The sequence below is a fragment of the Meles meles genome, chromosome 5 (genome assembly GCF_922984935.1).
Source record: "Meles meles chromosome 5, mMelMel3.1 paternal haplotype, whole genome shotgun sequence".
In the NCBI taxonomy this organism is placed as follows: Eukaryota; Metazoa; Chordata; class Mammalia; order Carnivora; family Mustelidae; genus Meles; species Meles meles.
Window position 1 is genome coordinate 100,088,864 of NC_060070.1, and position 26,532 is coordinate 100,115,395.

Consider the following 26,532-nt stretch of genomic DNA (forward strand, 5'->3'; position numbering starts at 1 on the left):
AAGGCTCATGCTCTTCCCTTACTCTGATGCCTCTGGCAGAGGAAGGGATGGCAAAACCAAAGGGAAGCCCTCCAACTTGTGCCAATTAAAGATAAGCCTGCGCAGCACAAGCTGGTGAGAACCAAGGATGTAGGCTAGGGGGGCTCACATCATTAAACTCTTCTGGTCTTAGAAAAGGAGAGAACTCTGCCTCAGATATATTTCTCTACTCTTTCCAGAGTTGTTTCTGGAGACCCATAATTTTATATCTGACATAACTGTAATCCTTTGAGAACATGTATCCACTCCAGCCTTAAGACCCCTTGCCCAAGAGTCAACATTTTATCTTCTACAAGGTAAAGGGGGATGGGGGAAGGAGGTGGGGGGGGAGGGACCTGGATTTTTCCAGGTCAAATTAAAAAAAAACACACACTAATTAAAGCCATATTCTTTTAGTATATGTGCTGCCGAAGCGAGCACAAAGCCATATTCTTTTAGACAAAAATACTCAGTTCTTCCTTTTCTTTTTTTCCTGCAAAGCTTGTTTCAAGGCTAAAGGGAGTCAATTAAAGTTTCTATTATCATGAAATAGAATTCTGTTGGTGCAGCAAATACTGAGCGAAAGCAATTTTATTCCTGCCTCTCCAAAAGGGTGCATAGGTGCTTGTGAAAAAAACAAAAAACAAAAAACAACTATGCAGGGTGCCTGGGTGGCTCAGTCAGCTCAGCGGCTGCCTTTGGCTCAGGTCATGATCCCAGGGTCATGGGATAGAGCCCCGCATAGGGCTCCCTGCTGAATGGAAAGAGTGCTTCTCCCTCTCCCTCTGCCTGCTGCTCTGCCTCCTTGTACTCTCTCTCTGTCAAATAAATAAATAAATAAATAAACAAATCTTTAAAAAAAAAAAACAACTATGCATGTGGGCACACCTGCAGTTATGCGTGTGTGCATGATGGGGAAGACAGGAGAGTTATTACACAGTTGAATTCCCATATCCACCACAGATACATTAACAGTAACATTATAAAGGCATATTTTTCTATTATCTACAGGAATTTCATTTTATTCATTTTGGATCTTTCACTCTTGAATTATCATTATTTTACAGACAAAGTGCCAGGCTAATTAATGTCTTTAATTTCACCTCTCCAAGAAATTAAGAAAGAAAGACTTAACAATCTCAATTAGTCCGCTTAAAAAGTTCAAGAGGAAAACAAAGACTCTGTAGCTACATTGCTAAATTCCCCAGAACAGCTCAGGGTTTCTCTTAATTTGAAAGAAAATGGGAGAGAGAGGCAAGAGTGAAGAAGGAAAAGAGAGAGAGGAAAGAAGGGAGGGAGGGAGGGAGGGAGGGAGGAAGAGAGGGAGGAAAGAAAGGAGGGAAGAAAGAGAAAGGGGAAACAGCCATTTTACTTATCCCATCCATGCACCTAGCGCTTGCTTTTATTGTTATTTATTTATTTCCTCCCCTTTTGAGCTAGATCCTTTTTTCTCATTTAGTCCGACAGAGATTGTCCTCCTGGAGTGACCTTTTATTCTTTCCTTTTCCTTCACCCCTCCGGGCTATTGCCCTCATGCCAGTAACTAGATAACACATTCTATCAAAGATTTTTTTTAAAAAAAATCATTGGGAAGGCACTAGGGCTGATAGTGGCATCAATCGTAGCCTGACACGGGCTGGGGTCAACCATTTATCTCTTCACATAGCCTGTGGTTACTTTGGCGGCCATCTTGACTTGCTACATCTTAACAACCTTGTGCAGATGTTGCCTCTCCCAGCACTGATAATATCTGCTCCCAAGTCCTTTTCTTTCCTTGTTTGGCATATTTCTTTGTTTTATTCCTGTGGACATCCGTTCATACAAAATCAGGGTAGGAAGCCCCTCCCTTCTTTCAGAGCCTTTCCACATTCCAGGGCCTGGGCTGCGAAAAGCATCTTGCTTTTTTGTGCCAAAAATTCCAAAACAAAATTGAAACACTTTTGACCGTTAGTAAATACAGCCATGTCCTGGAACTTAAACTGTATTCACGTAGCATTGTTCTAATTTTATGAGACATGAGGCTTTATTGATTTCTTTTGATTAACTCAAATTTCTTTTCCAGACTGCTCTATCCTTTCCCCGTCTCATTCTTTCCACACCCCGACATAGCATTTGCTATCATTTTTAGTAACTTATATGGCAGGCAGCATCACGGTTAAGAGAAAGCATAACACTAGGCAGACTGTATTTCACAATCCCTGCTCCGACATTATTAGCCACGTGGCCTTGGGCAAGTCTCTCAGCCTTCAGAAGCATCCATTTCCTTATCTGTAAAATGGAGCTAATAATATATACTCCATAGTGCTGTGAAAATAATGTATACAAAATAGTTATACGCCATGTGTCAGCTACATATAAAAGCTTAATATACCTGAGCTACTATTTATTCCCTGAAAGTTACTGAATAGTTAGTCAGTTGCTCAGGCAATGGAATTTGATGGGGGACAAAGGAGGCCCCACACCATAAGCAAAAATGATCTTCACTGCCTATTTTCCTGCCATTATACCTTCATGCATTTGGGTCTCCAAGAATTCTGTATCAAAATGCAAATACATCTGGAGAGTTTTAGACCTCAGCCTGAATAGGAATGAAAGAAACAAAAGAAAGAAAAAATAAAAAGAAAATAAATAAAATAAATAAAAAGAAAAAGAAAAAATAAAAGGGGCTTAAAGCAAAATTTTGCATATATATATGAACAATTTAAATCTAAACCCCAGATGCCTCGTTGTTCCTATAAATGCCAATAAATGTGAAATACAGTGATCTTTTCACTCTGTCTATATTCTGTATAAAATATGAAACTATGAGAGAGTTCTGGAATAAAAATTGCCTTCATCCTTAAAATTACCATTAGCAGATTCCCTTTTCAAAGGTAACCCATATAAAAGAGTTTTCAATTAAAAGTTAAAAAAAAGTTAAAAAAGCAAAAATAAATAAGATGATAGCTGTTGAAGGTGGGTAATGAGTGCATGGGGTTCGTCATGCTATTCTCTCTACTTTCACATTGAGTTGACCCTTGAACAACATAGCTTCACTTACAGGCAGATTTTTTTTTATAGTACAACACGTAAATGGATTTCCTCTTCCCTATGATTTTTTTTTTTAAAAAATGTATTTACTTACTTGAGAGAAAGCAAGTGAGAGAGAAAGAGAGAGCGCATATGCAGGGGGTGTAGAGGGAGAGGGAGAAGCAGACTCCCCCTGAGTAGGGAGCCCAACATGAGGCTCGATCCCAGGACCCCAGGATCTTGACCTGAGCCAAAGATGCCTAACCGACTGAGCCACCCAGGTACCCCTCTAGCTTCCTTTATTGTACTAGTACAGTATGTGACACATATAACTTACAAAATCTGTGTTAATCAACTGTGTTATTGGTAAGGCTTCTAGTCAATGGGAGGCTGTTAGTAGTTAAGTTTGGGGGAGTCAAAGTTATACACAGATTTTTGATTCTACAGGGGGCCAGTTGTATTTTAAATACAAGAGCCAAATGTATTTTAAATTGTTTGTGAAAAAGAGAGATAAATTAGGCCCTAATACATATATTACCTTAAATAGACCAATTGTACTGTTCTTCAGTTTTACCATAGAAGACATTCCAGTAAAGAATAGGGTCAATTTCCCACGATTCTGAAAGGGATGGTTTCTTAAGATGGAATGCAGAAGTCTTCAAAATTGTCTTAATGATGGATTTTCTGCATAGATATATAATCATAGACATAAATACATCACCATGCATTACCAACATAACTTACGACTGTTCCAAATTTACTCATCTGACATACAGAGAATATCTTTTAATTCACCAAATTATCATACTTCTACACTCAATGTCTGTAGACATTAAAATCAGGAGTTGCTCTCTTTCAATTCTCCACCTTGAAAGTTACAAGGTGAAGGTGCCAAGAAATCATAAAATGGCTCTTGACATCACTGGTCAACATTTCCTTGGCCAGAATCAAAGCAACTGGATGCTGAAATGATGAAGGGCAATTTTTGTCTCTTTCTATTATCTCTTTCTAAATTTTCTACTCCAAGCATGTGACATTTTTGTAATAACATGAAAAAGGTTATTTTCTCTTGTTTTACATACTAAAGTACTTAAGTGATTGTGGAGAAACCAAAATGATAGGAAGAGTGAGACTGGAATTCTGGGGCAACATAAAATTGGCAAGTGCCAATTTATGAAACTTCTGTGTCTCCCACACCAGTCCCCCTCCTCCTTACTTTACAAGATGTACTCCCCCATTCTGCAGAAAATGTAAAACGGAAGATTGAACTGAACATCCTGAAACTACAGATCTGTTCTCCCACTACTTCTCTAAAATAGCAGAGCGAAGAAACTATGAGGTTCTCTCTATAATGCAAAGTGAGTAATTTCTATTAAATACTACATTATCAAGATGTAGCGAAAGAGTTGAGAAAGATACCATGAAAAAAATCAACCATGTCAAGCCTATCTTCACCTCTGCAACCCATAGGAAAACCCAGGTAGCAAGTGGTAAGACTATTACAGTCCTAGAGGCCAAATGCCTTCCTTTGACATGGGAGGGGCGTTCTGAGTAAAATCGCCCTTTGTATAACATTTCTTTGGTAATAGTAGGATTCTTTGGTGTTTCCCAATGTCTACAGTCTCAAAACAATCTCTGAAAGTTTGCAATGAAAGTTTTGAGAATTTCAATCTAGTGACCATCGACCTTAATTATGTTCATGCCTGTATTCATTCAGTAACACTCTCACCGTCATCACAAAGAAGATAAAAATAATGGGCCTTACATCGCACCCTACCCCACCAAGATCTATGCGTAAAAAAAACACACACACAGGCACTTTCACTCAACTCACTATCAGAGCAAAAGGGTAGGGGAAGCAGGAAATCTCACTGGAAGGACCTGGGACAGAAGTGAGAGGCTAATAAGAAAGCAGAAGCTGTGGTAGGTGAAGTGGGCAGAATTATACCCATGCTCATAGCTGAAGTTGAAGCTCAGGAGGTAAATTTTAATATACTTCTACTTTCTCCACTAGCCTGAGATCTATTTCCACAAATCAATACTATAATTTCACATATTTATTTTGGGAAATGTTGACAAAAGAGAACAGATTTTCTTTTTTTTTTTTTTTTGAAATATTTTTTCAAAAGAAAATTAACAGTAATAGTATGGGCTCTAGAGTTCTTTTATCTTTGAGTCCCTGCTCTATCACTTACCTAAGCTTCGGGTCCTAAAATCAGCCACAAACCTTTCTGGGCAATTACTAATCTGTGAATTGGAGATGGTAACAGCAATCACTTCAAAACTTCATGTTGAGGATTAAGCGGGTAATCGGAATCAAGGGTTTCACTCAGTTCCTGACAAGATGTAAGTATTTGGTGAATATTATCACTTTCTTTTAGTAGAGGTAGTGTTTCTTTACAATAAAACACAGAATATACCTCTCTACACGGCATCAGGCCCAACATTGAAGTGCCTTCTCGTGTTTTTTCTCCCACTTTCTTCAATCTTTTACCAAAACCATAATTAGATGTTTGGCTGTTTCATTTCAATGTGTGGAAGCTATTGGTTTATCCAGGGGAAGTGATGAATTCTGGGAGAAGAGATTCTGCAAAGGATGAAGAATTACCCTCTGATGGAGTGGTCCTGGATTAGACGGGGTCCAGCGTGAAGATGAATTTGAATGCCAGAATGGCTTTCCAAGAGAGCTCCCACAATCTCCTTTTCAGAGAAGCTCCCAGCCCAGGAAAGTTTTAGGACAATCTGACGGAGACAAGGAGCTGGGAACTGTTCCCCCATGTGTTTTCAAGGCCCCCACAGGCATGGGTCTTGAAGGCTTCCATCAGCATGAGGCCAGAAGACCCAAACTGTACCCCAAATTGCATGCCGCCTGGCAGGGTGAGGCTTTTTTTCCAGGAGCAGTGCATCGTTAGCATATAAGAAACATTAATAAATTCCTCTTGCAAATGTGAACAAAAAGAGAACCAGCTTGTCCTCTCGCTGCACCGTTCCAGCTCTGGGTTAAGAAGGTACAACTTTCAGTGCTGCTGGTACAAGGGTCCCAGTACAAACCGCCAGTCCCTGCCCCCATTAAAATTTAAAACCAGATTCGACCCATCACGGAGTGGCACCAGAGGATTGCAATTTCATCCAGCGTGATTTTTATTAGCCTTGCAATTTCTTAATGGGCTCCCCTGAGGGCTGGCTGGTAGAATCCTGCACTACCAGTCCGGGTTTGCTACAGGCAGCTTTATAAACACGGCATCTGCCCCGTGACAATTGTCGTAACATCTGACCAGGGTGCAGAAGGCAGAGCTAAAGGTTAACAAAACCACCGCTCGGGTGGCAGGGAGGTGAATGGGGAAAATATTGGAAACCGTAATCTGAAGGGGAAGAAAAGGACTCTTGCCCAATCCGCAGTTCTTCCCGCCTGGCCGGAGTTCCCGGGAGCTGAGCAGGCAGCCTGCCGCCTTCTGCAATCAGCGTGTTCCACACATCTCATCAGTGTCACCATTCCTGACATCTCATTATGCACCAGAGGTGGAAGTGGACAGGTAGGGAACACCCGAACTTTTCCTTTTCTTATTATTTCTGCGGCACACCATGAAGCTGGGAGTTAATTAAGTCCTGTGGGACCGGCAATCAGTGTCTTTTTTGCTAGGTTAAATTACATTATATACAGATGCAAAAGAGAGAAGAAGAAGAAAAATAATCCCTCAGCTCTTTCGTGGTTAATAGAGTATGTTAGAAATAGGACGGTTCCAAATTGGAAGCTGAAGTTGATAGGGCCTTGGCTTACAGGCTTGCTAATGAAGTCACGTGACAGATCCACCTGGGATCTTCTTCGTCAGAAGATCTCAAAGCACTTTAAAAGACACTTTAAAAGAACTTTTTGCCTCAACTATGAGACAAAGTTGGTTGGGGGACGATGGTAAGTCCTACATTATAGGTAGGAAAATTCACTCAACCACAGTAGAAGAGACTAATTCCTTTGGATCTGTAAAATTCTAGAAACCCCTGGTTAACCCACAATCAGAGAACATGGCAATGAGACTTTTCCCTTACAATGATGGAATTTGAAATTCCCACAGGGAGCCAATAGGAGTTGCATGGAAAAAAATAGATAAAATCCTCATGACCAAAGAAGTCTGGGGAAGGTGAGTTGGACAGAGTAAAACTGTGTCCCTTTCTGCAGGACTCCCCACTCCTCTAACATGTCACTGAGCGTCACGACTCCCAGAGTAGATTGGTGTCTGCAGTGTTTCCCTTACTTACTTGACCAAGACCCTTCTCCAATGGGACATTCTTCGTGGCTGATTGTCCATGGAACTCACATTGAAAAATGCTGATTTCGTCCCATTCCTCATTACAGATGAGGAAACTGAGTTTTTCCTTAGGACTTGCCTATAATTTCATAGATAGATATACCCACACATGGAAGGCAGAACCAGGCCAGAGACTCTCAGACCACTATAGCATTCTCTGTAACTTACCAAGAATCCAGAATACCAAGGAGAATCCCTAAGAGCTTCCTCTCATTCCATACATCATTAAGCATTTCTCTGTTCTTCCTTCAGAATACCCATCCTCAACCCTCTCAGCTGCAGCCTTAAGACGCCTCATTTTCTTACACCCTCACCTCAGGACTGACCTTTGTCTAACTGGATATGAGCCCCAAGAGAACAACAGTTACCCATGTTGGAACTAACCTGGCATCAGGCCACACTTGAGCCAGACCAGCTCTCTGACTCTGATATGAGCTCTAAGGGATATTTTATGAGACAAAGTGGTAGCTATGAAATTTATAAAGCCTTGAATAGCTCTACTGTTTCTCCTGGAGGGAATCCACACTCCTTAGCTCAATATCAAGACTATTCATCTTTCCCAACCTTTGTTTCCAGTCACTCCCTTTCCCATTACTTCCTCTCAAATCTTACATTCCAGTCAAATATAATTACTTCTATATAAACCATGTGTTCCTGCTTCTGGGACTCCGTAATAGTTGTGTTTTCACTAGTATACACCTTTGCTCCTTATCTCCTCTTATCCTTGTAAAACCCTCATAAATGTCAGCCTGGATATAATGTCACACCTTCCAGGGAATTTCTAGGTGATGATTTTTCCATCCAGATGATCTCTTGGCCTTCAGTGACTTTCCACAGTACAACACAAATACCTTTATTATTACGTTCATGACACTTAGCTCATAGTCCAGTTATTGGGGTCTTATAACTCTCCCATCAAACAGTACCCCACAAGGTAGGGGTTGTATCTTACTCATCTGCAGAGTTAACACAATCCTTCCAAAGTTGAACACAGAGTTTCATCCAAGCCGTTCATAGTTCCACAGTCTCCTGTCATGTCTCACAGTAACCCATACGGGGACTAATACTTTGACTGGAACCTTGGGAATGAGCTGTCAACACCATGTGAAGAGGATTAAAGGCCAATAATTGCACTTTCTTGGTATGGAAGTAACTTGCCCTCCCTGCTGGTCATATTCTTCCATTCATTCAATGTCTGAGTAGAATCATCAGGTAGTGTCCTTCAAACTCGTATTAATCAGTGCCAGGCAGGAACAGAAGAAAATATATGGGCTTCTGCTTTGCTGTGCATACTTTCCCCCCTGGGAAGGGAAAGAAGTTGAATGGCAGTGCTTTTAGGTGACTGGTACTGGAGCTGTGAGCCCAGCAGTTGTGGTCCTTGCTTTGACATTCATTCAAGGAGGGGCTTTAGTCAGTTGCCTCTGTCAACTTCACTCCACATAAATAGATATTCCTCGTGCAGGGACACTGAGAGCTTTAGTTAATCAATATTTGTAAAGTGTCTGGGAGAACCCGTTATGAGAAACAAACACTATAACAGACCATTTCTTTCCCTAGATGGCTCTTTGCTCTATTGTTAGAGGAGGACTGTCTCACATAGGACTGAATGATAGCCACCACCTTTGGAAGCTGGTACATCATAAAAACAATTGCTGTCATTTTGGATCAGGAAGGTTGTGTATCAGCAAAATCATAACTGATTTTGAGCTCCTGAACACTACTGAAGGTATATGTGTTTTATGTGCTCATTATGCTTTTTTTTGTTTGCTTGTTTGTTAAAAGCAGACACTTTATTGAATTCTAAGGGAGATTTACAGACTTCATGTGTCCTTCTCAATTAGCCAATTTTAATAGGTAGCTCTTGCCAAATATTTTTTATTTGAAGTCAGTTAATTAACATAGAGCATATTAGTTCCAGAGGTAGAGCTCAGTAACTCATCAGTTGCAGACAACACCCAGGGCTCATTCTATCACGTGCCCTCCTTAATGCCCACCACCTAGGTCCTCCACTCTCCCACCTACCTCCCCTCCAGCAACCCTCAGTTTGTTTCCTAGACTTAAGAGTCTCTTAGGGTTTTTCTCCCTCTCTGATTTTGTCTTATTTTACTTTTCACTCCTTTCCCCTATGTTCATCTGTTTTGTTTCTTAAACTCCACATAGGAGTGAAATCATATGATATTCATATTTCTCTGGCTGACTTATTTCACTTAGCATAATATCCTCTAGAGCCAATTCTCTTATACGGAAGTGCTATGTTTCCACACCTGTCAAAATACCATTCAAAGGCAATGCATTAAGTTATCAAAAAAGATCAGTGAGGAGGACCAGAGAAAGAGGCCTTAGTTTAGAGCCAGTAAGAGAAAAGTGAGGCCATTGGAGGCAAGCATTGGCTGATCCCCCCAATTTCCATTCTCTAGCTTCCCTTCATCAATAACCCCAAGACTTTCCTTCTAGGCATCACTGCTGTCATATTCTTACCCAGGTGTTGGGGTGGGATTAGGTCTATTTTTAAGGTCCACAATGGATACTGATTCGCCAAAAACAAACACCGAATTCTATCTCCCTATGCACAAGACAGTATGGTCAAGTAACTCAGTTGGGACCAATGAGTCATGAAGAGACATTTGTTGGCAGGTTCTGGGAAAGCAGCTTCCTCCTTCTCAGACTGTACCCATAAAAGACCCTTTCATTTCCATGCATTGTGAAGACAGATGAGAGCAAGTAGGCTTGGGAGTTGCTGGGCACCAAGGAGCCATCTTGTTGGCACAGAGGAGGCAGCCTTAGGTTGAGTCTGACTCTCTGGTAGGTAGGACCATCCCATTAGTGAGCATTGAGCTGCTGGATCAAGCCATACATGATTCCTGAGATTTCCCTTTCTGTGAGCCATTCTGGGAGTTTCTTTATCATTTAAGTCCATTTGAGTTGTGTTACTTCCCTTTGTGATTAAAGTCCTTAATTCAAATTTTCTTTTAAAAAAGTAAAATTTAAAAGACAAATAAAAGAACATGAGTTATGGAACCAGGAAAGACTCTGAATAGCAAAAGGAATGCTGAAAAAGAAAACCAAAGCTGGAGGCATCACAATTCCAGACTTGAAGCTGTATTACAAAGCTGTAATCAAGACAGTATGGTACTGGTACAAAAACAGACACATATATCAATGGAACAGAATAGAGAACCCAGAAATGGACACACAACTCTATAGTCAACTAATCTTCAAAAATGCAAGAAAGGATATCCAGTGGAAAAAGGACAATCTCTTAAGCAAATGGTTTTGAGAAAATCAGACAGCCACATGCAGAAGAATGAAACTGGACCACTTTCTTACACCATACATAAAATAAATTCAAAATGGATGAAAAACCTAAATGTAAGACAGGAATCCATCAAAACACAGGCAGAAACCTCTGTGACCTCAGCCGCAGCAACTTCTTGCATGACACATCTCCGGAGGCAAAGGAAACAAAAGCAAAAATGAACTATTGGGACTTCATCAGGATAAAAAGCTTTTGCACAGCAAAGGAAACAATCATCAAAACTAAAAGGCAACCTAGAGAACAGGAGAAGATATTCACAAATGATATATCAGATAAAGGGTCAGCATCCAAAATCTATAAAGAACTTATCAAATTCAACACCACCCAAAAAAAGCAAAAATATCCAGTTAAGATATGGGCAGAAGACATGAACAGACATTTCTCCAAATAAAACATACAAATGGCTAGCAGAAACACATGAAAAAATGTTCAGCAGTACTTGGCATCAGGGAAATACAAATCAAAACCACGATGAGATACCACCTCACACAAGTCAGAATGGCTAAAATTACCAACTCAGGAAACAACAGATGTTGGTGAGGATGAGGAGAAAAGGGAACCCTCCTACTCTATTGGTGGGAATGCAAGCTGGTGCAGCCACTCTGGAAAATGGAATGGAGGCTCCTCAAAAAGTTAAAAATAGAACTACCCTATTACCCAGCAATTGCACTACTGGGCATTTATCCAAAGGAAACAAACATAGTGATTCAAAGGGGTAGGTGCACCCTGATGTTCATAGCAGCAATGTCCACAATAGCCAAAATATGGAAAGAGCCCAGATAACCATCGACAGATGAATAGCTAAAGATGTGGTATATAAGGGCGCCTGGGTGGCTCAGCGGTTTAAGCCTCTGCCTTCGGCTCAGGTCATGATCTCAGGGTCCTGGGATTGAGCCCCGCATCGGGCTCTCTGCTCAGTGGGGAGCCTGTTTCTCCCTCTCTCTCTGCCTGCCTCTCTGCCTACTTGTGACCTCTCTGTCAAATAAATAAATAAAATATTTTAAAAAAAGATGTGTTATATATATACAGCCATATCTCCCCACAAACTCCCCAAGTTTGCAAAAACATTATCCAAGAAAGTGATTCATTTCCCAGCATGAGAAAATCCCATGGATCTTCAGAGAATAGGAACCATGAATGAGGATGGAAGCACACCACCTGCGAAAGGGGAGAAAAATAGAAAACAAGAATATAGAAAGAAGCTGGTTTTACCCCTCTAAATCCTGTCTGTCCATCATACCTGTCATCTCATAGTCCAGCTTGTCACACCTGCCACTAACATGAACCAGGTCTGATTCCTTGTGGTCAGAGAGAATTAAAGACACCTTGTGGAAGACAGTGGTTAAGTCACAAGGCTAAAGAAAAAAGACATTGTGATTAGTCAGCATCTAGGGCTGGCTGAACTATATGCAGTAACAAATGGTCTCAAATCCTGCTGGACACAAAACAATAAATGTTTATTTCTTGCTCAATGTCTGCTATAAATGTTGACAACTCTCTAGGGTAAAACAACTGTCCTCTATACCTTGTCCAGCCTGTGCTCTGAGCCACTGGGTCATAACATCAAAGGAAAAGAGAGGGTTGGAAAGTCAAGCTCTAGAAATGGAATGCCTCCATCCACATTCTAAGCAACTTATATGGCCCATCAGACCTTAAAAGGGTGGGAAAGTGCAAAGCTTACTTGTGCTCAAAATAGTTGAGAACTGGATATTAGAGATGGTTATCACAGAGAAGACTAAATGCAGAACTATGCTACATTCTCTTGATTAAAACAGAGAGACAGTTCCGGAAAATCACTTAAATATCCATTAATCGTAGGAGGTTCCTAGCACTTAACTGGAAGTAAGGAAATACTTAACATTGATTCCTTCTGAGTTATATCTGCATCTCCCATCAAAAAGAAAACCTGAAGAAATCAGTACAGTGATGATCATATCCTAGGAAGGCCAGAAGTTTTTTTGGCAAATCATTAGAATTAAGACATGCCTTTCCTAGTTTTTCATTTTTGATGGTTTTTAATGTATAAGCTCCTATGAGCAACTTACTCCTTCATTAAATGACTGTGTCTACACAATTCCTTCCTTCCTCCTTTGGAAAGGACACATTTCCCTCATTTTAGTAAAGCTGAGGTGATCTCCTGGTGTACATCTTTTGGAAAAGCTTCCCTTGTGTACATATTCTTCCCTTGACTTGCATTTATGGTGGTTCCATAAAGAAGAGGAGCCAGAGAGAGAACTTGGACCATTGTTGGAGTCAGATACTTCACCATGCCCCAGCAGTAGCCTGCTGTCAGCAAACTTCAGCCAACAGCAAAGGGCCAAGAGAGATCCTAACTGCCCTACCAGGGGCCAATGCAATCCATGAAGCCAGGAGGACAATAGTAACTGAAGGAAATATTTAGTGGAATAGGGCATATGTCCCCTCCAGTGATCTGCCCAATGACATTAGTTCAATCCCCTCAAAGCTGAAATGAACCAGTAGAAAAAGAAGCAGAAAATCCAAATTTACGCAGGAAAACCTATGCCTGAGACAACCATTTCATAGACCCCGAACAAGTTAACATCAATCAACTCCTACAAATGACAATGCCATAAAGAAGATCTCCAACTCCATAACAGTTTTAATCAAAAAGCAGATCAGTATGCTCTGAATTCTACCCAACACCCCTGCTGATCTCCTTCTGGTCCCCCTTCTCTCCACCTCTAAAGCCAGCCCCTGAGAGACAGGAGTTCCTTCACTCTGAGCCGGATGTTCAGTTGTTGAAGTCAGCTTCCATGACACATTCAACGTTTGAACAACCACATTCTCCCTCATCCAAAATGAGACGTCCTTTCTATCACTTTCACCCAAATTTCATCACCCTCAGGGTTCCAGCCCATACTCTAGCTAGCTAGACAAGGCTGCATTTTAGAGGCTGTACTGTGTGGCTCTTCAAAGAAGGAGCAGACCTCACAGTCATGGCAGTGACAGCAACAACCTTGAAAAAGAACTTAAGTGACTGAGCAAAAAAAAATTGGGGGGGGGGTGTCAAACAAGATTTCCATGAGAATATCACTGAGTAGAAAACCTCAGTTTTCCAAATTAACTGAATTGACAGTTGTATTTCAAAACTAGAATGATTATTTGCTGTTTCAAATAGAAATGCTATATATATTCGCTATATATATTAGACTCAAAACTGATAACCTTTCATAGCTTTTAGCAAAATTAAAAAAAAAAAATGTTTACCATGCCCAGTAAGAAGCCATATATCCAAACACTTGTGAAACTCATATTGTTACTTCCATCAACACAAACACCACTACATCATTTACCACACCACACCACCCACCCACCCACACACACACACACACACACCCCTAATCTATATCTAATTTCTGAAATCCATTCAGCTGCTATCTGAAACCCTTCATACCTGGGAAAGGAGCCTATTGATAGTTGGGTGCCCTCTTTCTTCCTCACTGGGTTCAGGAAGATGGTGATTCACTACAATGTCTCCAGGAAATGAACTAATAAACCTCTGAAAAAGCAAGCTTTTCTCTCAGATGAAGGATTCAGTATACTGATAACATAACATATTCATATATCACAGTTCTCACACTGCATTGCTAAGGGCTTCCATATAATTCACCTGGGCCACAGATAGGGAAACATAAGACTAGAAAACTAAGTTGTCCCAGATCACCAATGCATCGGCAAACTAACTTGAACATTTCTGGTTCTTCATTCACCAAGCCCCAATACCCCTGCAGAATCTAAAGAACCCTAACACGGGGCCATCCTACCACCCGAAACAATTTCTTAGCACCTATGTTATCTGTAGGCTAGCTAAAGCCTCATATTTGGAAAGGCTCAGAAGAAATCTGATCACCACATTCCCATAATCAGACCCAAAATGAGCCCATGTATTTTTGCACGAATATTAGTTTCCCTGAGAAAATTCCGCACAGTATTTATTTAGACCAGAATGGTTTCCATTTACGAAGCTGTACTTCAGAAGGAAATAATCATGTCATGTCCCAATGGGACTGCCCTCTGCCTGTCATTAATAGAGTCATTTTCACAGGGCTAATAAAGCTCACTGTTTTCCAATGAGAACAGAAACTATTATTTTAAGATAAAAGTTAACAAATTTACCTAAGATGATTCAAACTCCTGTAAGGTAGTGTAATAATTACTCAGTGATATTATAATACCTAAGAATGATAAGGACTTTTTTTGGCCAAAATATGATAGATTCTTTGAAACCATATCCTCATTTGTTGTTAAAATACCTTGCTGGGAAAGGACAGACGGATGTCATGAACTCATTTAATACAAAGAGTCCTTGAGAGACAGAGAAGAACAATTACTTTGTTCAGATGAATTTAAGCCTGCATTCAGGCTAAATGTTGCCTGAATTCCCTCTTCTTAAAGAAAAAGCAAGAGAAAGAAGTCTTCAAAATCTCAGGCTCAAAAAGAGGGGCCAGCCCTCTTTTTCACAGCCAGTTCTGGTTATAACAACACCACAATAAACAATGCCACAAATTATAACAGCTTCCCCAATTCACCACAGTTTGCAGAACACCTTGCAGAAGTGGTAATATCCAGCACATTACAGTGGCTTCCTATGAACGAGACGCTGCACTCAGTGCTCTACATGTATGAGGTAGAACTTAACAGACTGAAATTAAGAAAGTTTGTTCAATGTTACATAATAAGTAAGCTGAAGGCTCAGCCTCAAGCCCAGTTTTTATTCAGAGCTCAAGATCATCTTGAATTTTTCATTTCCTCCTATTACTATCCTTTTATATGAATTGTCTTCCTCTCTCCACTACTAACCTTAATCAGGTAATACTAACCTTAATCAACTGAAAGGTTAAGTGACTTGCACACACTCCAAATCAGACAGGACCTCTCGAGAACTACAAGCCAGGACACAGGAATCCTGTTCATCATGTATCTGTCTCTGCCATCTGCCTAATCATCCTAAGGAGGGAAATTCTCTTTCAGATGTGAAACCACCTACCTTCTCAACTCACACCAGGAGCCCCCAACCACCCTCACAACAGGTAACTGGTATACCTTACGGGCCTCACTTCACAAAGAAACTATAGGCACAAGGAATTCCATAAATTTCCTCCACATCAGAGAAAAATGGTTGAGTTCCTACATCTTCAATCTCTGGCCTAACAACCAGCTCAACCCTACTTTCAGTAGGACCTACCTTCACAGCCACACAGATCAGATGACACACAAGGAATAAAAAGAATAAGAAAAGAGGAGAAGTACAAGAGGGAAGGGAAAGGGAGGGAGAGAACAGGAGGCCGAAGAGGAAAGGGGAAGAAAAAAGTAAGAGAAGAAAAGAAAAAATAGGGAAGAAAAATCAAAAGGAGAGGAGAGAAGAAGAAACAACAGCAGAAAAATATTTTTGTGTTTCAGTAATAGGAGGAAAACAAACAATTAGGGAATGGAAAGTCATTTTAAATTATGCTCTATCTAGCTATACACATTATTTTTAAAATGTAAAGCCTGGCACATTGCTCTATGACACCAATCTGCTAGGAGAATCCCCTTCAACAAAAAGTAAAGATCAAATTAAGCAATGTGACTTTGCTTTTTAAATAATAATCCAGTGCAGGGGCGCCTGGGTGGCTCAGTGGGTTAAAGTCTCTGCCTTCAGCTCAGGTCATGATCCCAGGGTCCTGGGATCGAGCCCCGAATCGGGCTCTCTGCTAGGCAGGGAGGCTGCTTCCCCCTCTCTCTATGTGCCTCTCTGCTTACTTGTGATCTCTGTCTATCAAATAAATAAAATCTTTAAACTACTACTACTAATAATAATAATCCAGTGCAAACATATACCTTCATTAATCTATTCATCAAAGAGAGATCCAATACGGATCCCACCCTCGGAGAATTTAGTGTCTAGTTGGGAGAGAAGGTTTTTTTTAATTTCTTTTTGTTTGTTTTTGTTTTTTTGAAGATATTTTAATAAATACACATAATTTAAATAATTTAAAAAGATAAATTCCTGATACAGTACTATGGGATTCCCAAGAGGAAAATCCTTCAATTTTAAGGAAAATACAATCTTCCTGAGGGAAACGTGCACTAAAGGGCCCAGGTAAATTTAAAAATATAGGTATTTCCCAAAAGATGGTGGTGATTTGGCCATTTGACATCAGGGTTGTGTGGGAACTATTCTGTGGTCACTAGATGAATGGATGTTGTGAGAACCCTGTGGAGTCCTGCTCTTGTCAAGTTGAGTAACACACTTGAAGACCATAGCTTTAATCCAAGCACCTTTAACTGAAGAAACCATCCCTAGTACTAATGATGGTGATAAGTCTGGACACAAGGAAGGTGCTGGCCAGCAATAATACTCATCTGCATCCTTCTTTTCTCTTCCTGCGTGTCACTACCTCCTGCCTGTGTTTCCTTGCCACTCCCTAACCCTCCAAAATCTGGGTTTTCTCCCCACCATACCATCCTACAGCCTCAAATGTTACTAAGGATCTCCTGATTATGTTATTTTGGGTACACCTCATCATACTGACCTTCAGTCTTTCCTCTCTCCTGGGTTTCAAAACGCTGTGTCAAGAGCTTTCAAACATATATTTAGCAATAGAACCCTTCTTTCAAATGAGATCATAATGTGCCAATCAATTATCAGAGCTTTCTGGTAACACTTGAAATCAGGCAGTGTTAAGTCCTCAAAATTTGTTCTTTCTCAAGGAAGTTTTGGCTATTTATTGTGTTTCCATAAAATTTTTAAGTTGGCTAGAAATTTCTACCAAAAAAAAAAAAAAAAGGAAGGATGGAAGGAAGGAAGAAAGCAAGCTGTTGGGATGTTACTAGAATTGAACTGACTCTTAATATTAATTTAGAGTATAGAACTTAGCAGAAGAACTAACATCTTAACATTACTGAGAACTCCAATAAAAGATCTCACTCATAATGTTTCCTTTGGTTTGAATCCATTAATCTTCTTAGATTTGTGGGTTTGTAACTTTCAACAAAGTTGGAAAATTGGGGGCCATTATTTCATTAAAGATTTGTCTATCCCTCCTACTTCTACCTCCTTTTCCATACCAGCTCTCTACATAAGCAGCCCTGAACTCCAATCTTGGACTGCTCCTACCAGTGAAACTACTCTCTTCTCTCTGCTTGGGTTCTATTTCCCAGTGCACTATGTCTGGAGTTGTGCTCCCAGACAGAAAACCAGTCTCCTGCTGTGTTCCTCTTCTCTCAAGGATCAGAGCCTTGTGCTGACCATTATCTGATACATTTTGACTAGTTACGTAGTTGCATATGGCAGGAGGGTGGTTTAAAACTCATTATTCTGTCAGGATCAAAACCAGAACCCCACCCATTCACATATAAGAGCAAGGCACAAAAAACCTAAGTGAATGATCTGTGAAAGCAGGACTTCATGACGCTTCCAACGTCAAAATCTGTGGATCTTTACTGTGATTTAATCTCTCCAAAGAAGGACCTTTGTCTCCTTTCTAGAAGGAGGAGAATTTGGGTTGTAGGATTCTGACCTGGGCAGAGCAAAACATTTAGCAGGATCTGAGGAGGTTGACCTCTCTCTAAAGGGCTGGTAAACTTCCCATTCATCTGCCAAATTTCAATCCCAGTTTCTGTCTCCCTCTCCCTGTGAGATATTAATGTCTCATTAATATATTACTAATTCAATTTGCCCACAAATTTTGCCTCTCCATCCTGGAGGGAGGGGTAGGAAGAGGTGTCTGGTTGGCTGAGCCAGGAGCAGTGTCCTAGGGATCTAGACACTCTTTATAGGGGATTTCAAAGAACCTCCCACACACATATCTTTGAGCACCCTGCCTCAGACCTATTTCCTGGTACGTACATTTCTCTAAACCTGAAGCTTCTTTAGGGTTCTTTGGAGGCAAACTCTCTTGCTTTTTATCTAAATTTCCCTTTGCAGGAACTTACAAAGTTTTGACTTGCCTCCACCCCACCCCATCAAACCATCTGCACCTCTCTTACTTTTTATCTTCATATAATGTTTCTGTTATACATGTCTTCTCATGCCTCTGGTTCTTGTTCTTCTTTATTATACCTACATGAAACAGGTCCCCGACTCTGGTTAAGAATCCATTCTTAGCTATATTGAGTTTCACAGCCACATTTTCAACTTCTATGTTTTTTGCTGTTTGGGGGGCTACTGGTTCATTACTGTTTCCTGCACCCCATATCATCTCCATTCCTGGATTCCTTTTGCAATTTGCTAGAGTATGTCATTTTTCAGAGAGTGCACAAGGGTGATAAACATTCTGAGTTTTGTATAGCATGTACATCTTCACTTTGTTCTTACTCCAAGAACATAGTATGTGACTGCATATAGGATTCTAGGTCTAAAATCATTTCCCAGATAACTTTAACAGCGCTGTTTTCAGACTTCTTTTTCCACTGATATGGCAGATCAGATGTTCAGAGAAACCTCTTCCAGTTATCACAACTGAAATTGCTGGGTAAAACATCTGGATGAGTCAAGAGAATATAAAGGAATTCCTTGGAGGCAGAAATGAAAGGATGTTGTGCTCCTGCCCCTCCCGCCACCAAGAGTTTCAGAGCTGCATGGGTTTAACTGAGTTTAACAGTAGTGCTAACATCCACAGTAGACCAAACCTAACTCCTGCTCCCAAACAAATCATTCTTCTTTGTTGTATGAGCTACTCTTAAGGCTTCACCTTGAGAGCCACAGATCCAACCACTTCCGGTACAAAGGAAAAGAGGGAGGAAGGAGGGGGAAAGAGGGCAGAAGAGGAAAAAGGGAGGGAGAGAGGGAGTAAAAGAGAGAGAGAGAAGAAATGTCACCCCAACAATTTCTTCAACCAACCCCTTCGCTAATTACCCTGCCTCAATGTCTGCCCTGACTCAAGCTTGGAATTTCTCCCAGAGTGCCAAAGAAGAGTATGGCTATGTTTTACCAGTTCTCTCTCTGACCTCACATTGCTTTGTGTCTACTCTTCTGTGATTTCTCTACCCATCCAACCTAATTTGTCCTTCAGAAAGAAGGTCCCTCAGACCTACATGTTGTCTTATAGCACCTTACTGTGTCTTCCAACATCCTTTCAGATTCCTCATTCTAATATATTTCCTTGTTTCAGTGTATTATGGTGATACACAGTAGGCATAACCAATGTCTTCTGAAGAAAAGAAAAATGTACCTGAGCTAAAATGAAAAGAAGACCATGGTGTATTCCTTCATTTATAAGTCTATTCATCCATTCCATAATTGTTAATGAGATCTGCTGTGTGCTAGACATACTTCTAAGCATTTGGAAACAGCAGTGGCAAAACAAACTTCCTCTGTATTCAAGGAGCTTATATAAAGAGTGCCATTAGATTTTTTTAAAAAATACAAATTGAAGAACAACGTAAATAACACAAAAATATCTTTGTGTACAAATGTATGTGTGTGTACCTGTGGGGTGTGTGTGCGTGTGTGTGTGTGTGTGTGTGTGTGTATGTGTGTGTTTCCTTTCAGATGCAGTCTTCAGAGGACAGGATTCGAGAAGCAACATGTGACTTGGCTTCTTTTAACTATCCTTGTTTGCATTTCTATATTGTTCATTAGTACAATTGATTCAGTCTCTGTTCTAGCTACTTAGGATATACCAGTGAACAGAGCAGGCAAACATTTCTGCCTTCTTGGAGGTCATATTCTAGCAAGAAAAGCCAGACACTAAATAATAAACATAATAAATTCATAACTTATGTAGTATATTGGCAGGTGGTAAGGACTATGGGAAAAAAGAACAGAGTAAGGGAAATTGCAAGCATGATCTATGGTGTGAGCAGCCCTGGGTTGCAGTTTTAAATAGGATCATAACGGTTGACCTCAATGGGGAAGTAACTCCTTGGCAAAAAGCTAAAAGTGAAAGGTGGCACTTTAAAAAAAAAAAAAAAAAGAAAAAGAAAAAGGAGGAGGAAGAGTATTCAAGCAAAAGGAACAGTAAATGCAAAGGTTTCAGTGTGGAAGCAAGCCTGGCATCGTCCAGGAACAGCAAGGAGTCAATGGGCTTGGAACAGAGTAGACAAAGATGACAAAAATCAATGATGAAAGCAGAGAGGAATTGGAGGAGAGGGATGGTGCAGAGAATGGCCCATTAGGTAAATGTCAGGACTTGGCTTTTAACTGAGAAGAATTTTGGAGCCCAGGAAAGTTTTTGAGAAGAGTGAAATCATCTGACATATTTTGAAATGATCATTAGGGCCTCATTTATATAAACTGAAGGGAGGCAAGGGTGAAAGCCGGGGGCCCATTTGGGTGAGCCTTGTAATGCTCAGCAAAACATGATAGTGATGATGATAGCTAGCTTGCTACAAAGGCGCAGCCAACATAATTCCCTGACGGATTTGATAGAGAATTTGGAGGATCAAGGATAGCTCCATGGCCTGAGTAACTGAGAAGACAGAGCTGCCACCAGTGTGTTCTGGGATGGTGGGGGACAGGGGAGTAGCAGGGACAAGCAGCAGCAATTAGGAGTTCAATTTAGAATCTGCTAGACTTAAGGTGCCACTTCCATATCCAAGTGAAGATATCAGTAGGCCCTAGGGTGCGGGAATCAAAAGTCCAGAAAAGCTCCGGGTTGGGGATTACAATTTGGGAGTCATAAGCACACACACACACACACACACATATGTATGTGTGTGTGTATATATATATATATATATATATATATATATATATATATATACATTTCAAAAATTTGCAAAGATCATTTGGAAAGTCATCATGTCATTTTCTACTTTCCCCATTTCATTTTCCGTAACTTTGAACACTTTGACTAATACAAATTAGCAAGTGCGAATTACTGTGCGTGTTCATCCTCTCCATTCCCTCCACCATTTCCTTAGTTCAGTTATCTCTATCCCACCTCCCCTGGCTTCTCCAAGGCATCCCACACCCAGCAACCAGATCAATGTGACTAAAGCACACCAGTGATCCTGCGGAGTCTCCTCGAAGATGACCCGTCACCTGATGAATTCAAGGGCCAAACCCTTAACCTGCCACTCCATCCCAGCCTACCTTCCCAAACCGACGACTCATTCATCCCCTTCACCCATTATATTCTTTTCGCTATTCCCATGGTTTCTTCCCTCAGTGGCTTGTACACAGTGGTCCCTCCACTAGGAACACCTTCCCTCTGCAACCCTGAACGCCTAAACCCTGCCCACTCTTGAAGGCAAGACACAAATGCCACCTACTTCAGCAGACCTAGACAGCTGCCCCATCAGAAAATAATCTTTCCCACCTCTGATCCCGCACTTAATGGTAGGGGAAGAGCATAGCATGAGCAACATTTTCCAAAGTGAGAACAGCAGGACAGATACAAGCCTCAATTCTGAAAATAAAGCGTTCCATGAACAAACAAGTTTGGATTATACTCCACACAAAAGCACTCTCTTGGAAAGTCACATAAGGTCTCACATGTGGAATGTTCTCAAATATCCTTTGGTTAAAATATAAATTTTATATATATATATATATACACACACACACATATACCTATATATACACATATATATGCGTATATATATATGAGTTTGTTTATCCCAGCTTTCACAAATGTATTTGACTTTGAAACACTTATATCACAAAATAGTTATTAACAGTCTATGGAATGTGTGTTCCAAGGTTCTCACCTAGAACTTAGACCTGGAAACCTGAATTCTAGTCCTGGGTGACCACCTGTCAGCACTGGTTTTCCCCAGCTCCAAGTGTAGATAAGGCAACTGTGTATGCCAACACAAGTGATAAGTCATCCCCCCACAGCTGAGCAGGGAGACCAGACATCCCAACACCTGTAGGGCAACCAGACATCCCAGGACTGGAGTCTCCTAGGCTCTGGCACTAGCCTAGAAGATTTTGACAGACATGGCTCTGGTGTCCAAAGACTGAATGGCTTACTTCCCCCATAGTGACTGAGGGCCACACAGGAGGCTAGGATGCCCAGTTACTAGGTGTGGGACCATTGTCACGTCACCTCTTTTTAAGGACCTCAGTTAACACAGCTCTTGAATGAAGGGGCTTGTCCGGAGGTGCACAACCTTCCCACCAGCTGTGATGAGTTGACTCTATGTGTCCTTCCTCAAACCTTACCTACTTCCTATGGCCTCTCTTCCCATGTTACTCTTTCTAGTCGCCTTCAGAGCGTGGCAGAGAACCTTGAACATGGCTACAGCTCAATAAATACATGCAGTACAGATATTTAAAGAAGACTGAGGCATTTAAGCCTCTGGGGAAAAAAATTCAAAATTATTCTTTGAGACAATGAGAAATTAAGTGAAAATCTAAGAAATAAAACGATCTGGTCAAAGCAGCACGAGCCATGGTGAAATCATGCGGTATCATTTTCTAGCTCTACTACTTGCAAACTAGCGCTCCCAGTAATGACTAACAGTGGACATTCACTCAGCAGGGGGAGCCTTTTCAGTGGCCCCTCTTAGGTGGGTACTAGTATTATCTCCGCTTGACAGGTGAGAAAACGGAAGCACAGAGGCGTTAAGTGACTTGTCTGAAGTCCACCAGGTAGCTAGTGATATGTCCAAGTCCCCACAGTCTGGCTCCATAGCCCACCCTTCAGCACTGTGCAACCTGCCTCTCCCTCCCTTTCAGTGGCATCGTTCCCACGTGCCACCCAACAACTCACATCATCGCCCAGGCAGAAACTGAGGCCCAGGAAGATGGAGAGACTGTGTGGTGTCCCAGAGCTCTCATTCCACAGTACACACCCATACACCAAATAGCTCCGCAGACCTGTGGCCCCGTGATAAACATTGGAGACGTCGCTGAGAGCCAACTGCAGGAAAGGAGCACAGGAGCGACACGGAGTCTAGGATCTGAGGACTGCAGTCCCAGAGATGATAAAGTGAGCAATGAACTGAAAGGAAAAGGTCTATTCGGCAGACACAAGGAGGCCAGAAGTGACAGGCTGGTGCAGTCTTCCCAGAAGGGAAGGTGAAGGGGTGTGAGAAGCCTGGGGAGGTGAGGACAGGGAGGCCCTGGGGGCAAGGCGGGGGAACGGGGTACCCATGGGAGGCAGACAGGGAAAAGCTAAGGAAGGACAGAAAAGTTATGTTATTTGTAATTACATACATTTTGACACTAGTCAGAAATTATTAAAAGAAAAAAAAATGCATACAGACCCAGGAAGTATAGTTTGGATTGGGAAGGTGGGACTGAAAGAAGCAGCATTCACTGGAGAATCTCATATAGTGTGTGGCATGTCATCGGCACTCCATAAATGTTTGTTCCAAATAAACAAGACAAAAAGAGGAAAACTGCGAACGCTTTCATAATGAAAAAGGCACCTAAGGGAGTAGGTGCTCGATAAATATTTTTTTTATCTGTGTATCACGAGAAGCCCAGAGAGTTGTAAAAGATCATCTGATATATTTCCAAAGAGCCCTCAGCCTCTGATTCCGATTCTCGAAAATTCCCTGGGGAGGCTGTGGAATCTCTCATGGGGGACTGTGAGGAGCACATTCTTTGGGGAGCTACTGGGAGGAGTGGTTTAGATGATGTCAAAACGGATGAATTAAGGTAAAGAGTCCCAGCAGTACTTTGCAGTTCTGATTTCCACGTAATACCGTCAAACACCGAAGCTTCCACTTGGCTCTCCAAAGAACCGATGAGCCGGGTGGACCAGCAGACACCGCCATCCCACCGACTGAGGACAGCTGAGTGATTTGGAAACCTTCCAGAAGGGCCTGGTTAAATTGAGGGCCATTTATTTCACAAAGAAACAAACCATGGAAAGCCGCTTTCAAACATGCACGCAGAGAGCAGGACAAAACTCTGAAGAGATTATCTGCTCAGAATTTGCTTTAAAAGAGCCCAGGCAGCACTCATTTGTTTTTGAGAAAATATATGATTAACCATAGTTAACTATGAATTCAGATGTTGTACATTAGACCAGCTTCTCAAACTTTGAGAGCATTTAATATTATATATCGCTGCCATTTGGACTAAATTGTTTTTTTAATGTACACAATATTACAAATTTAATTTGAGCTGTTTGAATCAGTCTGTAAAAAAGATTTGATTATACCTGAGTGTTCTGGCCCCGGCTCTTCCGTATCTCAGTAATCTTGGCGGTAATTGGCTGATTAGGCGTCTCACACTCCATCTTTGCCTCAGTTTCCATGGCAATGTTACAGGAGCTATTATAGATGAGAACTTCATCTCTTTCTACTTTAGGGCTGAAACGAGAGGGGAGGTTAAATGGGGTGTCATCAATCTTAATGAAATGCAATTATTTTTACTCTTATTAATCATTGCAAGCCATTAGCTTGTGGCAACTACAGGCCACCATTTGTCAAACTTTGCAAATTTCTGTAATTTTGTTTCCATTCTTTTATTGTTTATTTGTTTTCCTTTTATCTGCACACCCTGCAATGAAAATGCACATGGTAAATATCTTTCACTGAGCCCTTTCTCTCTTCCGCATCTATTAGGAACATTAGCAAAAGCTTCTCCAAAGCGCAACTTAACAAGCAATGCGCACACAATGCTTCCAGTTCCAAAAATGGAAGCAAATGTTGGGCAGAGGTGTGTTTTTTTTTTCTTTTCTTTTTTCTTCTTTCCCCCTTCCCTCTTTCTATTCTTACTCACACTTAGTGTTGGGGGAGTGAATTGCCTGAATTCCCCCAGGGGCAGATGGAGAAATTGGAAAATCCACACAACTGGCTAACTGGTCCCTAATTCCTACTGTGAAAAAATGAGCTCATTTAGGCTTTCAATTCCCTCTCCCCAGCTGATGGCAATGAGGCTCTGTTGCTAGCAGTGGAACATTAACTTAGTAAATTAATTAAACTTACTTAACAGCCCAGACTAAGGAGATTCGATATATGTGCGTTACACTTGCAGCCACTTGCTTTAAAAGTCCTCTTGCTTTAAGGAGAGAAGCCAGACCGGATTTAAAATGAAAAATAGCAGTGTAGCATTACAGAAAGTCTAAAAATACGCCGTCTGGAGGAGGTGAAAGTGTGGCTGTTGCAGGCTATGGTCCCCAACAGGTGTGAGTGATATTTATTCAACAATAATGCTGGCTTTAGGCATTGTTGCAACTAACTCAGAGATTAGTAACAAGAAAGCATGACGTCTCATACTTTTCAACAGTTTCATTCATGGGATCACATTTGGGCCAGTAAAGTAGATAGAGGCATAAAAAATGTAACCCAAAGGGATGGGGAGGTTTGCATGAAGCCAAATGCAAAAGTAGGTCAGCTCTGAGATTAGAACCTAGGTGTCCTGTCTCCTGGACCAGGGCTTTCAAGTTTTTGAGATGCTATTTGAACATCCGCACAAAGGCAGATCCCAGGCGAAGACCAGCAAGGGCCATGGAAAGGACAAAGGTCACTGCTTGAGAAACTATAAATCATGTCGAACTAGAACATCTCTTCTCAAATCAATGTCAAAATGGTTTCTCCCTCAATTTGCTAGAAACACCAAGAAGGAGAACTACCACATCTACTTAGTCTTCTCTTCGTAGTAAAATATTCCCAGCATCGTATCCCCAAAGCCAGGTCTCCCATACCCACTGTGCTCCAGACCTGCTAGAGATTGTCCATACTTTAACATCACGCGGCCCAGAACTGAACACACATAGCTTGAGCTGGGTCCTGGGGCCGTGGTCTCCTCTTATCTGAGTCCTCCTTCCCATGACATCTAACACTGTGCTTGCCTTGTAGCCCCACACCGAAAGTAAGATGGCGGTAAACTCAGAATCTCGGAGCCACAATGACTAAGGACTTCGCCGTATTGTATTTGTTTCTCTTGATTTTCTCAGAAGCATTAGCATGCAGAGATTAGACTCAGAACAGACCAGCTAGATTTAGATCCCCAAGCAGATATTTGCTTTCTATAGG

General features: G+C 41.2%; 1 protein-coding gene across 1 annotated transcript in view; it reads right to left on the bottom strand.

Moving 5' to 3' along the window:
• LOC123941759 (fibrocystin) overlaps nt 1-26,532 on the bottom strand; it is a 361,193-nt gene that overhangs the window by 244,966 nt on the left and 89,695 nt on the right. Inside the window, exon 35 of the mRNA XM_046005454.1 lies at nt 24,714-24,864. Within this exon, the coding sequence (XP_045861410.1) occupies nt 24,714-24,864 (151 nt within the window). The remainder of the gene's footprint in view (nt 1-24,713; nt 24,865-26,532) is intronic.